Raw genomic sequence first — 13,588 nt, 5'->3', positions numbered from 1 at the left:
AAATGGTGGCACAAGCATGAAACTTGGCTCAGCTATTTTTTCTTGTCCCTTGGTCTCATTATCAACCTCCGGCCACACAAAATTTTGCCATTTTCCAAGATGCCCGACAGGTTTTCAAAATGGCGTCCAGTGGATATTTGAATATTGGTATTTAATTGATTAATCACATTTAAATCCCTAAGTCACTCCCAGTTTATATTAAAATATTAAAAACAAGCCTTTATATATGTTGATACGTCATTTCTCTGCATAGAAATATCCAAGATGGCTGTCACTATATCAAAAATGTCCGCCAAAATGCCAAAAATTGGTACTTAAGCTCATATATGAGGCTAAAGGTCGGGTAATACATGGATTTTGGGTAACTTCAGCCTGATCAGTTCATTTTTTTGTAGATTAGAAATCAATTGCTCCCCAGTTAATTAATTTTCATCCTCATTTAGAAGAAAAAATGGGTAATAAGCTTAATGTAAAAGTGTAATAGTGTAGTGTCAGTGTACTACCAGGGCAAACTGGTTGACACTATAGCTGTGAAACTCAGCATGGGGTTCAGTGCTAGCTAATGGCAGAGATTTGTTATTAGTTTCCCAAATGCTGTTTAGCTAGCCCCACTTCAGAGTTAAGCAGCTGCACCTGAATTGACAGGATGTGCCAGCGCGGGAGAGCCCAGCCAAGGAAGATGGGGTTTTAGTCTTCTAGATGGTGTACAGATCACACGGGAATTAAACAGCATTGGATGAATGATCGGGCTAGGGGCAGGATTATGACATATCTGAGCCTAGTTGTATCCCATATCTGAAAGTGCATATATATTATATAGGTGGTAAAAGGATAAACCCTCGGCCTATAGAACAAAAGCAATGGCAGGACAATCTTGGAAGTCAACGTCTTTCCTGAAGGGAGATAGTATGACTAACTGGAAGCTTCGTTGCTTGTGCCAAGAGGACACACATGAAAGACTAGTTGATGCATCTGGTGCTGGCTATGTTACCCTTGCTACAAACATTCCTGAATTCTATAAGTTAAATGCAATGCCTATACCATTTCATCCCAAAAGGCTTGACGAAGGTGATGGAATTCTGCAGACCTTTGAAAATAACAAAGCAACATATCATGAATCAAGTATGCTGAAGTTCAAAACAACAAAACTAGAAAGGAAAAGGGAGTCATTGTGTAAGACAAAAGAAGAGGATGATGCCCCATCAGCAAAATTCACACGTAATAGCCAGAAGGCAGATGAAGAAGATGCAAAAGAATCTAAGACTGAGAAAGAATGAATATGCTTTATTTGTGACCAACCAGCACCAATCAAAGATTTACGATTGGCCATGACATTGCCTTTACATGAAAATCTGCAACGATGTGCCACCAACCTACTAGGTGAGAAACTTCTGGCCAAGCTTAGTGCTGGAGAAATTGTTTCTCTGGGATATATGTATCACCCATCTTGTCTGACAGGCGTGTACAACAGGGAAAGGGCCTGGCTAAATTCCCAGAAAATTGGGGATGATTATTTGCAGTGCAGACAAGAGGCATGTGCCCATGCTTTTGCTGAGCTTGAGATGTACACAAGAGACAAGCAGTTGACTACAGATGGGTGCTGCTATTTTACAATGGTAGAACTTTATGATTTGTACAAACAAAGACTGGAACAGCTAAATGATGATGCTTCCTTTGTGCACTGAACACGGTTGAAAGAGCAGATGATTGCCCGCATCCCAGCAAATTCTATGAACCAGTACACAAGAACAAAATTCTATTGTTCAGTCGCAAGATGTCTACTACAGAATCCAAGGGCAAACAGTCACTGCAAGCCATAAAGGATGATTGTAATCTATTCTCACGCCTCTTCATATCATGCCAGAACAGACAGTGTGATTTAAATGAATTTTTTCAACATGAAAATCAAAATTGCCCACATCACTGGCACAGAATGGACAGATGCATCAGGGCACCAAGTCACAACTGCTGCCTCTACTAGAACAGCATGCATCAGACATCCCTGACAAAGAGCCTACCGCTGATGTTATCATAATGGATGGTGCATCTCTTATAAATGCTCTGAGACCAACCAAGGGGTCTACATTTGAGTCTTATGCTAAAGAAGAAGTCCTGTCCAAGATTCAGAAGTACATACAGAAGTACAAGCAAACACACATTGTATTTGATATGTATAGGACAGACAGTATGAAAGCACAAACAAGGCAAAAAAGAGGTACAGGAGTTCGCCGGAGAGTAATTAGCACAGCGAAAACTCCTGGCAATTGGGCCAGCTTCCTCAGGAATGACCACAACAAAACTGAACTATTTGCATATTTGGCAGACACAATCATTTCATCTCAAGCAGATGATACACCATGCATAATTGTCACTAAAGGGGATGCTGCACTTTGTAGCAAAGCTGAACAAGACACTGCTGACCTACAAGACTGCACTCACGAAGAGGCAGATACTAGCGTCCTTTTACATGTTGCATAAGCTGCAAAGCATGAAGGTATCTCAAGTGCAATCATATGTAGTACAGACACTGACATTGTCATCATAGCAGTATCTAGCATAGAAAAAACTGGTTTGGACAAACTATGGATTAAATTTGGTAGAGGAAAAGACATGAGGTGGATACCTATCCATGAAATTGTGGCAGCCATGGGACCAAAAGCCTCAGCCCTTCCCTTTTTCCATGCATTTAGCGGGTGTGACATGGTGTCTGCCTTTCATGGAAAGGGGAAGAAGTCTGCATGGCAAACATGGACTGTGTTTCAGCGTGCCACACCCACATTCACAAAACTAAGTTCAACACCAGCAGCTGTAGAAGATGAAGACCTGCAAATTATTGAATAGTTCGTGGTGCTAATGTACGACAGAAGCAGTTCGTATAAAAATATAAATGAGGCTAGACTTGATCTCTTTGCAAGAAAGCAAAGAGCTTATGATTGCATTCCCCCTACAAGGGCTGCTCTTAGAGAGCATTGCAAGAGAGCTACCTTTCAAGCAGGGCATATCTGGTGCCAGTCTTCAGTATGTCATCCAGTTTTGCCCCGTCCAAGACACTGGGGATGGCAACATATTGATGGCACCTGGTTTCCGTATTGGACAGATTTACCAAGAGTAGCAAAATCTTGCTAAGAACTGAATAAGTGTGGCTGCAAAAAGGAATGCCATGGCAGGTGCAAGTGCTAAAAATCTGGACTTAGCTGCACAGCTCTCTGCACCGCGCTTGCTAAAACTAATTGATATACAAAACATATTGGTTTCTCTCAGGAGATACATACTTTTTATCTTTGGCAGCCATTTTGGAAATATGGCGTTCATATGGTGGCCATATTGGAAAGATGGGTTCACTTTATCTCTTCATGACAGTAAGAGTGCCAAAATACAAATTCTCAGTCATTATATGGACAGTATGCAACTTTTATAGGCTTATGAAATGAAAATATTTGAAATATACAGCAAATTTGCTGCCATTTTGGAAAAGTGTCAGCCATCTTGGAAATAGCCAAATATTGATGTGGCCGGAGGTTGATTTTGATTTATGGGGATAATAAGAGTTCTCATGCCAAATCTGTTGCTTGTATCACCATTTGCACTTCTTTCCCATTATCCCGCTCCACTATATTTACTGACGATGAAAATGATGCTTAGGAACTGAGCTGATGTCTGAAGTGACACTGGAAAACGTCCGTATCGTCACTGATATTTGCTTATTGCTAAAGAGCAAAATCAGACTCTCTCTATCTTTCTCCCGTCACAGTTACAGTAATGACTGAACACTGAGTCAGTGAACTTCGTGTTGCAGTGCATGAAGAAGCCTTTCTTGACAAATAATTTGCGTTTGTCACGGAGTATCTACTCGAGCATGACCAAGAAATGTACATTTGGCCAGAGTTTTATATTTCGTTTATTGTTTCTGCTGGAGGAACCGTTTTTGTTCATCTCGGGTATTGTGCCTTTACTGGTACTAATAGTTTTAATCAGTATGGGATTATGTGCAATAAATGTGCCAGCAAGCATATAGTTGAGCTAAATTACATACAGAGAGAGAGAGAGAGAGAGAGAGAGAGAGAGAGAGAGAGAGAGAGAGAGAGAGAGAGAGAGAATTCTAGATATGTCTCTTAGGGTGAGAAAGGTTATTTTTTTCGCATTTACTGCCTTTAACAACTTTATAGCTCTATTCATCTATTTGTTTACTAGCAATTCGTCATATTACGTTTTTGAAAACAAGCACAGGTGCATATGCGTAAACACGGACACACATACATACATATATATGCAAATATATATGTATATATATACATATATATACATACATATATATACAGTATATATACACACACACACACACACACACACAACACAAACACACACACGTGCCAATGCGTATGCACATAAACATATGAGCGTCAGCGCGAGGCAACGCAAGATTATAGTATAATATGCATAATTCACGCTCTCACAAAGGCGTGCAAAAAGCGTACAGGCAATTACATCCTTCTGCTTCTCGCCCTCTCTCGACGTACCGCACATACTTCCGCATTCAAACCTCACACGCCTCATTGAGCCACACAGCCTTTAGACGCGTACTCCGCTGTTCTAAGCATCCGGCTAATATAGGCTTGTTGGGGAGGGCGGGAGGGGGGTTATAAGAGGGGGATGCTGGTTGTTTGTATTCCCGTTCCACACCATGTGGAGCTGGAGAGAGAGTATTCGAGAGCATTGAGACTAGCTCCTTGGTATGTATCGGTATCCCGAAACAACTAAGGTAAGCACAGGTGTCCATTTACGTGATATTGTTTTCCACTAAGTATTGGGGGAGCGCTTGGCAGTTAACGGGACGTTTACCAATTCGGGGAATAAACGTTTAGGGAAATAAACGTTTTTATTGGCGCTGCTTTGGGAGTTTGTAATTGTTTTTCTTTTTCAGATGATCTTCCTTTCTTGCGTTTGTTTGGTTTGCATCTAGTACAACAACGAAGCTGGTTTTTTCTTTATTTTTCTGCCCTTGCACTATATACAAATCTTTACTTTTGCATTTAGAGAGCATGTCCCTATAGTCCCTTATTCGCTCTTTGAAGAAATGGAACATTTTGGCATACAATCCCGAAAGCTATACAGTGAAATCTATTGTTTCAACAGCATCTTTAGGTTAAGGATCTTTTAATGACCTAATTTTTATTTTCTACAGAAATAGACTTTAATGTTGTTCAGTCTAAATCATACACACACACAACACACGCTTAAACAGCGTCAGCACAAGGCTCATCAGCAGTTCGAAAATCCAAACACCACGTCACTCCCGTTTCATGGCTATGAAGGCCATTATTCCTTTCCAGTTCTTCATCTCTTCTGGCCAGCACAGTCAAAGTCAGTAACACTTTCCAGATCACCGCATTCTACATTTTTTTTCTTTTAGCTTAGCCAGATCTACATATCACGCCATTTTAATTCTTATCACTGCCACAAGGCAAACAATTGTTCATTTTAATAGCAGTTTCCCATTTCTGCTCGTATTCGTTTGTAACATACACAATTCACTTCCAAGAAGATTTGATTTCCATTTACTATTAACTTAGAAAACCTTTGTTCTATTTTGGTAATTTTCGTATCACCCTCTTGGATGTCCAGTTGCTTTTTTAATTGAAAAAAAAAAATATGTATGAATGTTTAGCAAAGACTGAAGGGTAAATAAAATGTCTAAAGTCATTATTCTGTTTTTTTCGTCCCTGGAGTGTGGTCAGCTGCTATTTTCGGTTGACGAAATGCTTTGTGCAGTATTGCCAGCTCTCCTAACTAAAAATTCCCCTGAAATTCTAAAATCGCTGAATTTTCTGACCTTCTTTGTCCTTATTGGCTTACTTTGATACTAATCCTAATAAAATACACCTTAAGAAGTAACGGTCAATACTGAGTAACTTGTAAGGAACAGAGATTTTTGTGGCTGACCTCCTTCTTTTAGGTTCAAGGAGACGGTTTGTTTACGTACACATAGTTATGGTAACAATCCGTCATTCACCCTTTCCTTGAGAAAATAGTTTCATTCAGTCTGGTCGTGCTGACGAATTTCCCATGGTTTTGTTTATACGCTCTTTCCATTGGCATCAGGGCTTTATTTCATGAAAATAATATAATGAATTTATTATGTTAATGATAAATGGAAAAGGAATGATGAAGTAACCTTAGACACCGTATGGCAAGTGACAACCCCAAAACAGCAAATGAAGGCTCAGAGCTCTTCCCGACACCTTAGTTATTAGAGGAGCAGGTTCCTTGTGCTTATGATGTGCTATTGGGAAAGCTTTCGCAAGTTTCGTCAGTCAGTCCATCCTTCACACACACACACACACACACACACACACACACACACACACGTGCTTTACATTGCAACGCAGTCTAGGTGAAAAATAAGTAAATCTTTTCAGTTAGTTAGTACCTCTTACTGAAAAGCTTACAATACTTGCGTAGACTCCCTGCAAAATATCTGTGCATAAGTTGAACATCATTGAATGTTTACGACTTGCTGGATATGATCTCGTTTAGTTACAAGTATTTTTATATTTATACACTACTTACGAATAATACTGTTTGTAGAAGTTAGGTTGACATGTGAATTATTAAATAACACCATCGCACACGTAAATGAAAATTGAAAATGAAAAATACTAGAAAATGAGACCTGTTAATGCAAGCTCAGTTACAAAAAATCCTAAGTATATCTTCTCTTACAATATCAAATGAAACTATGCCAAATGTCACAGGAATATCCCGTTACATAACCATATATAACCTTCAACTGGACCATTACCTAGATAAAGCGGAATAAGGACCTCCCAAAATTAAGAGGCAATTTCAGCCTCAAAGTTATTGTTATCCTCCAGGCGTTTGAAGCCGGTCCTATCGCTGTTCCCTCGTTGGAGAAGGGGATCCTCCGACAAGGACAGACGAGGGGAACTAGGAGACGGCCCTACAGAGGCAGAGGTGGGGAACTGGGAGATGGGGCCTACAGAGGCAGAGGAGGGGAACTGGGAGATGGGGCCTACAGAGGCAGAGGAGGAGGGAACTGGGAGATGGGGCCTACAGAGGCAGAGGAGGGGGGCCTGGGAGATGGGGCCTACAGAGACAGAGGAGGGGAACTGGGAGATGGGGCCTACAGAGACAGAGGAGGGAACTGGGAGATGGGGCCTACAGAGGCAGAGGAGGAACTGGGAGATGGGGCCTACAGAGACAGAGGAGGGGGGGACTGGGAGATGGGGCCTACAGAGACAGAGGAGGGGAACTGGGAGATGGGGCCTACAGAGACAGAGGAGGGGAACTGGGAGATGGGGCCTACAGAGACAGAGGAGGGGAACTGGGAGATGGGGCCTACAGAGACAGAGGAGGGGAACTGGGAGATGGGGCCTACAGAGACAGAGGAGGGGAACTGGGAGATGGGGCCTACAGAGACAGAGGAGGGGAACTGGGAGATGGGGCCTACAGAGACAGAGGAGGGGAACTGGGAGATGGGGCCTACAGAGGCAGAGGAAGGGAACTGGGAGATGGGGCCTACAGAGGCAGAGGAGGGGAACTGGGAGATGGGGCCTACAGAGACAGAGGAGGGGAACTGGGAGATGGGGCCTACAGAGACAGAGGAGGGGAACTGGGAGATGGGGCCTACAGAGACAGAGGAGGGGAACTGGGAGATGGGCCTACAGAGGCAGAGGAGGGGAACTGGGAGATGGGGCCTACAGAGGCAGAGGAGGGGAACTGGGAGATGGGGCCTACAGAGACAGAGGAGAGGAAACTGGGAGATGGGGCCTACAGAGACAGAGGAGGGGAACTGGGAGATGGGGCCTACAGAGACAGAGAGGAGGAAACTGGGAGATGGGGCCTACAGAGACAGAGGAGGGGGGAACTGGGAGATGGGGCCTACAGAGACAGAGGAGGGGAACTGAGATGGGGCCTACAGAGGCAGAGGAGGGGAACTGGGAGATGGGGCCTACAGAGACAGAGGAGGGAACTGGGAGATGGGGCCTGCAGAGACAGAGGAGGGGAACTGGGAGATGGGGCCTACAGAGACAGAGGAGGGGAACTGGGAGATGGGGCCTAAAGAGACAGAGGAGGGGAACTGGGAGATGGGGCCTACAGAGACAGAGGAGGGGAACTGGGAGATGGGGCCTGCAGAGACAGAGGAGGGGAACTGGGAGATGGGGCCTACAGAGGCAGAGGAGGGGAACTGGGAGATGAGGCCTACAGAGACAGAGGAGGAGGGGTCGAACTGGGAGATGGGGCCTACAGAGGCAGAGGAGGGGAAACTGGGAGATGGGGCCTACAGAGACAGAGGAGGGGAACTGGGAGATGGGGCCTACAGAGACAGAGGAGGAACTGGGAGATGGGGCCTACAGAGACAGAGGAGGGAACTGGGAGTTGGGGCCTACAGAGACAGAGAAGGGGAACTGGGAGATGGGGCCTACAGAGACAGAGGAGGGAAACTGATGGGGCCTACAGAGACAGAGGAGGGGAACTGGGAGATGGGGCCTACAGAGACAGAGGAGGAACTGGGAGATGGGGCCTACAGAGACAGAGGAGGAACTGGGAGATGGGGCCTACAGAGACAGAGGAGGGGAACTGGGAGATGGGGCCTACAGAGGCAGAGGAGGGGAACTGGGAGATGGGGCCTACAGAGACAGAGGAGGGAACTGGGAGATGGGGCCTACAGAGACAGAGGAGGGGAACTGGGAGATGGGGCCTTCAGAGACAGAGGGGAACTGGGAGATGGGGCCTACAGAGACAGAGGAGGGGAACTGGGAGATGGGGCCTACAGAGACAGAGGAGGGGAACTGGGAGATGGGGCCTACAGAGGGCAGAAGAGGAACTGGAGGTGGGGGTCTACAGAGGCAGAGGAGGGGAACTGGGAGATGGGGCTTACAGAGACAGAGGATGGGGAACTGGGAGATGGGGCCTACAGAGACAGAGGAGGAAACTGGGAGATGGGGCCTACAGAGGCAGAGGAGGGGAACTGGGAGATGGGGCCTAAAGAGACAGAGGAGGGGAACTGGGAGATGGGGCCTACAGAGGCAGAGGAGGGAACTGGGAGATGGGGCCTGCAGAGGCACAGGGGAACTGGGAGATGGGGCCTACAGAGGCAGAGGAGGGGAACTGGGAGATGGGGCCTACAGAGACTGAGGAGGGAACTGGGAGATGGGGCCTACAGAGGCAGAGGAGGGGAACTGGGAGATGGGGCCTACAGAGACAGAGGAGGGGAACTCGGAGATGGGGCATACAGAGACAGAGTAGGGGAACTGGGAGATTGGGCCTACAGAGGCAGAAGAGGGAAACTGGGAGATGAGGCCTACAGAGGCAGAAGAGGGAAACTGGGAGATGAAGCCTACAGCATCAGAGGGGAACTGGGAGATGGAGTCTACAGAGGCAGAGGAGGGAAACTGGGAGATGAGGCCTACAGCATCAGAGGGGAACTGGGAGATGGAGTCTACAGAGGCAGAGGAGGGAAACTGGGAGATGAGGCCTACAGCATCAGAGGGGAACTGGGAGATGAGGCCTACAGCATCAGAGGTGGGGAACTGGGAGATGGGGCCTATAGAGGCAGAGGAGGGAACTGGGAGATGAGGCCTACAGCATCAGAGGGAACTGGGAGATGGAGCCTACAGAGGCAGAGGAGGAAACTGGGAGATGAGGCCTACAGTGTCAGAGGGGAACTGGGAGATGGGGTTCTACAGAGACAGAGGAGGGAAACTGGGAGATGGGGTTCCCACAGCACAGAGGGGAACTGGGAGATGGAGTTCCTACAGAGGCAGAGGAGGGGAACTGGGAGATGTGGCCTACAGTGTCAGAGGGGAAGAGGGGAACTGGGAGATGGGGTTCCTACAGAGACAGAGGAGGGAAGTTGGGAGATGGGGTTCCCACAGAGACAGAGGGGAAACTGGGAGATGGGGTTCCTACAGAGATAGAGGAGGGGAACTAGGAGATGGGGCCTACAGAGGCAGAGAGGAACTGGGAGATGGGGTTCCTACAGAGACAGAGGGAAGTTGGGAGATAGGGTTCCCACAGTGACAGATGGGGTTCCTACTGAGGCAGATGAGGGTTCTAGGAGATGGGGCCTACAGAGGCAGAGAGGAACTGGGAGATGGGGTTCCTACAGAGACAGAGGAGGGAAGTTGGGAGATGGGGTTCCCACAGTGACAGAGGGGAAACTGGGAGATGGGTTTCCTACAGAGGCAGAGGAGGGGAACTGGGAGATGTGGCCTTACAGCGTCAGAGAGGAACTGGGAGATGGGGTTCTTACAGAGACAGAGGAGGGAAGTTGGGAGATGGGGTTCCCACAGAGACAGAGGGGAAACTGGGAGATGGGGTTCCTTCAGAGGCAGAGGAGGGGAACTGGGAGATGAGGCCTACAGTGTCAGAGGGAACCTGTGAGATGGGGTTCCTGCAGAGACAGAGGAGGGAAGTTGGGAGATGGGGGTTCCTACAGAGACAGAGGGGAAACTGGGAGATGGGGTTCCTACAGAATCAGAGGAGAAACTGGGAGATGGTGTTCCTACAGAGACAGAGGAGGGGAACTGGGATGTGGGGTTCCTATACAGACAAAGGAGGGGAGTTAGGAGATGGGATTCCCATAGTGACATAGGAGAACTGGGAGATGGGGTTCCTACAGAGACAGAGAGGAAGGGAGTTGGAAGATGGACAGGGAGGCAAAGGGAGGGAGATGAGGAGTGAGAGAGGGAGAGGGGGAGGGGGAAAGAGGGGAGCGAACGGTATGGGCTGAGCGGTAGACGCGTCTTGATATCTTATTCGACCGTGCGAAATCTGATCTCTTACACATCATAGGTTGAGTAAATTTACTGAGTAAACATTGACTTTCCCCGGACGCAAAGCCGCAGGGCCTAAACATACACGCGCGCACGGAAAGTTATTTTGATTGTTATTGAAGACGCTGGTAACTCTGAACATTGTTCTGCGGATTGACTGAACTTTTTATATTTATTGATTTAATCCTCATCGTACGCGATGTGCAATAGTGTAATACACACACGCACACATATACACACACATATATATATATATATATATATATATATATATATATATATATATATATATATATATATATATATATATATATATATATATATATATATATATATATATATATATATACATATATATATATATATATATATATATATATATATATATTTATATATATATATATATATATATATATATATATATATATATATATATATATTATATATATATATATACACATACACATATACATACATACATACATATATTTATATATATATATATATATATATATATATATATATATATATATATATATATATATATATATATATATATATATATACATATACATATACATATACAGTATATATGTATGTATATGTATGTGTATGTGTGTCTTTTTGCTGTAATCTAGCAGTGTTCTATGAAGCTTAAAAGGAGCATAAAAACAATATTTACACGACCAAACCATAATATATTTCGACCACTGATGATTCTGGACAGCGAGTGAGAGAGTGAACTTAAATGAAATAAGCAGGTGGAGGTTTAATGACTTTGGTGGCACTGAATATGTGTATGCGTGGAAAATAACAGTAGAAATGAAATTAAAGGTGACGGCACTCAGAGCGAAGAAAAATATATTTATTTTTTGTTTTAAATAAAACGTTCCAGATTTCATCCTTCGTCTGAACCAGTCCGCGCACCTTTGTTTGATTAATATTTACATTCCCAAAAAACCAACTTGCAATAAATCTCTCGGTCATTGCAAGAACATTATTAAAGACGTGATCAAAAGACAGGATACTTTTTTCTTGCTGTTTTTTTGCTTTTTTTTCGAAATATATTTCGATCCACTAAAAGGACGTGTGACATTTATGAATGCTGTTTTTAGGAAACGCCGGCAATTCCTTTAAAGGATTCCAATATCGGAGATACGCGACTGTTTATCTGTGGTTGAGCCTTTTCATTTTTTATTTTATTTTTTATTTTTTTTTTTTTGCTTTTTTGACGGAAGTGGCTAACAAACTTAACAGCCTATAAGACTGCTCTCCTCCCTGAGGTGTTTTATGATGCTATTTTCTCTCTCTCTCTCTCTCTCTCTCTCTCTCTCTCTCTCTCTCTCTCTCTCTCTCTCTCTCTCTCTTCTCCTTTGGCTAAGCTCCAGGAGCTGCGCTCTGGAAGATAAGCAACTACCACAAAGGAAGACATATGAATACACTTTAGTATCTGTCTCCCTTTCTTCTTACAAGACAAATTTTCCAGTTTTTTGTTCTTTATTCCATTTTGCAACTGATAACCATATCATTAGAACCTTTCTTGTCATACATTTTCTGATTTAAATTCATGTTCAGTATCCCTTGCTTACAAACTCCATACAGTCCTGTAGTCGTTTCAGATCTATTTATCTTTAGACAGTCAAAGACTTATAATATCCCTTATCTGTAAAATTTCAGTCAAGTCATCTGATGAGAATAATAATTTACTTAGGTCTCTCTCTCTCTCTCTCTCTCTCTCTCTCTCTCTCTCTCTCTCTCTCTCTCTCTCTCTCTCTTTTAGAAAACTGTCATTCATGCAGAGCTGCGCTTGGCACGAAATCAAGTTCAGATAAAATAATCACAATTTCGCAATACAATGATGGAAAAATTGACACCTACATTAGAACACATCAATTAATTACCAGCCAGAAGTATTCTCTCTCTCTCTCTCTCTCTCTCTCTCTCTCTCTCTCTCTCTCTCTCTTTGTCCTCACAGTCCCCCTGTCTCTTCTTAACGCAACATTTCGAATTTGGCCTCTCATAATATTATTCCAATTTCCCGGGGACTAGTCTCTTGCCATGAGATCTTCTAAGTCATTCTCATCTCTTTATTTTTCATCCCCAAGGCTTGGGAAGACATTCTTTGATGTCTTTCACCTTTTCTAGATGAACGGACAAGCGTCGTGGTAGTCGTCTCATGACTCGTTCTTTCAGGACACACTTTTTAATTTCTGGCGAGGAAATGGAATCATTTTTAAACTGATGCATCTGGAATTTCATTCTGTCTCCAGAGCGTGGCGAAGAATATTCGCAAGAAATTTAGATTATTTTTGATGAGATTCAATTGGTTTTATTTTAAACTATGAAATACTCTCAGAGGTAAAGATTTTCTTTTTTTTCTTTTTAAAGGAATCAATAGTTTTTATCTTACCCTTCTAAACATTGTTGTCACATTTCCATCAGATGGGTCTGCCCCATTTTTCTTTTCAAATGGATCTGATTTTCTTGCCATCTCTCCGTCTCTCTCTTCTTAACCAGAAAACTAACTTCATTACACTTCAATCGAATGAAGTATAAGTCTGACGTCAATTGTGCTGAGGTCAGTAATTCAAGGAAGACTCGAGAGTTTTGGTCTTTTCATATGGCTCGTAATTCAGTCCAAACTGCCACTTGAGATCTGAAATATCCTAAATAAATGAATACGGGATTCTGTTTCAGATTTGGAGGAAACATTCGAGCGTGACCATCAGCTCTGAAGGTCTAGAAGTGGGGGCAAGAATGCTAAATCAATTGAAAACCTTCACTGTTGATTA

General features: G+C 43.9%; 2 protein-coding genes across 2 annotated transcripts; both read left to right on the top strand.

Annotated features, from left to right (window-relative positions):
* The first annotated feature begins 1,360 nt into the window (after positions 1 to 1,360).
* Positions 1,361 to 8,080, top strand: LOC136837080 (uncharacterized). Its single transcript, XM_067101689.1, has 2 exons — positions 1,361 to 1,380; positions 7,255 to 8,080. The coding sequence occupies exons 1-2, from the start codon at positions 1,361 to 1,363 to the stop codon at positions 8,078 to 8,080; spliced, it is 846 nt and encodes a 281-aa protein (XP_066957790.1).
* A 25-nt stretch (positions 8,081 to 8,105) lies between these two features.
* On the top strand, positions 8,106 to 9,938 carry LOC136837072 (uncharacterized). Its single transcript, XM_067101681.1, has one exon. The coding sequence runs from the start codon at positions 8,106 to 8,108 to the stop codon at positions 9,936 to 9,938; it is 1,833 nt and encodes a 610-aa protein (XP_066957782.1).
* The last annotated feature ends 3,650 nt before the right edge of the window (positions 9,939 to 13,588 follow it).

The sequence above is a fragment of the Macrobrachium rosenbergii genome, chromosome 4 (genome assembly GCF_040412425.1).
Source record: "Macrobrachium rosenbergii isolate ZJJX-2024 chromosome 4, ASM4041242v1, whole genome shotgun sequence".
NCBI classification, from domain to species: Eukaryota; Metazoa; Arthropoda; class Malacostraca; order Decapoda; family Palaemonidae; genus Macrobrachium; species Macrobrachium rosenbergii.
This window is presented reverse-complemented; position numbering and strand designations above follow the sequence as displayed.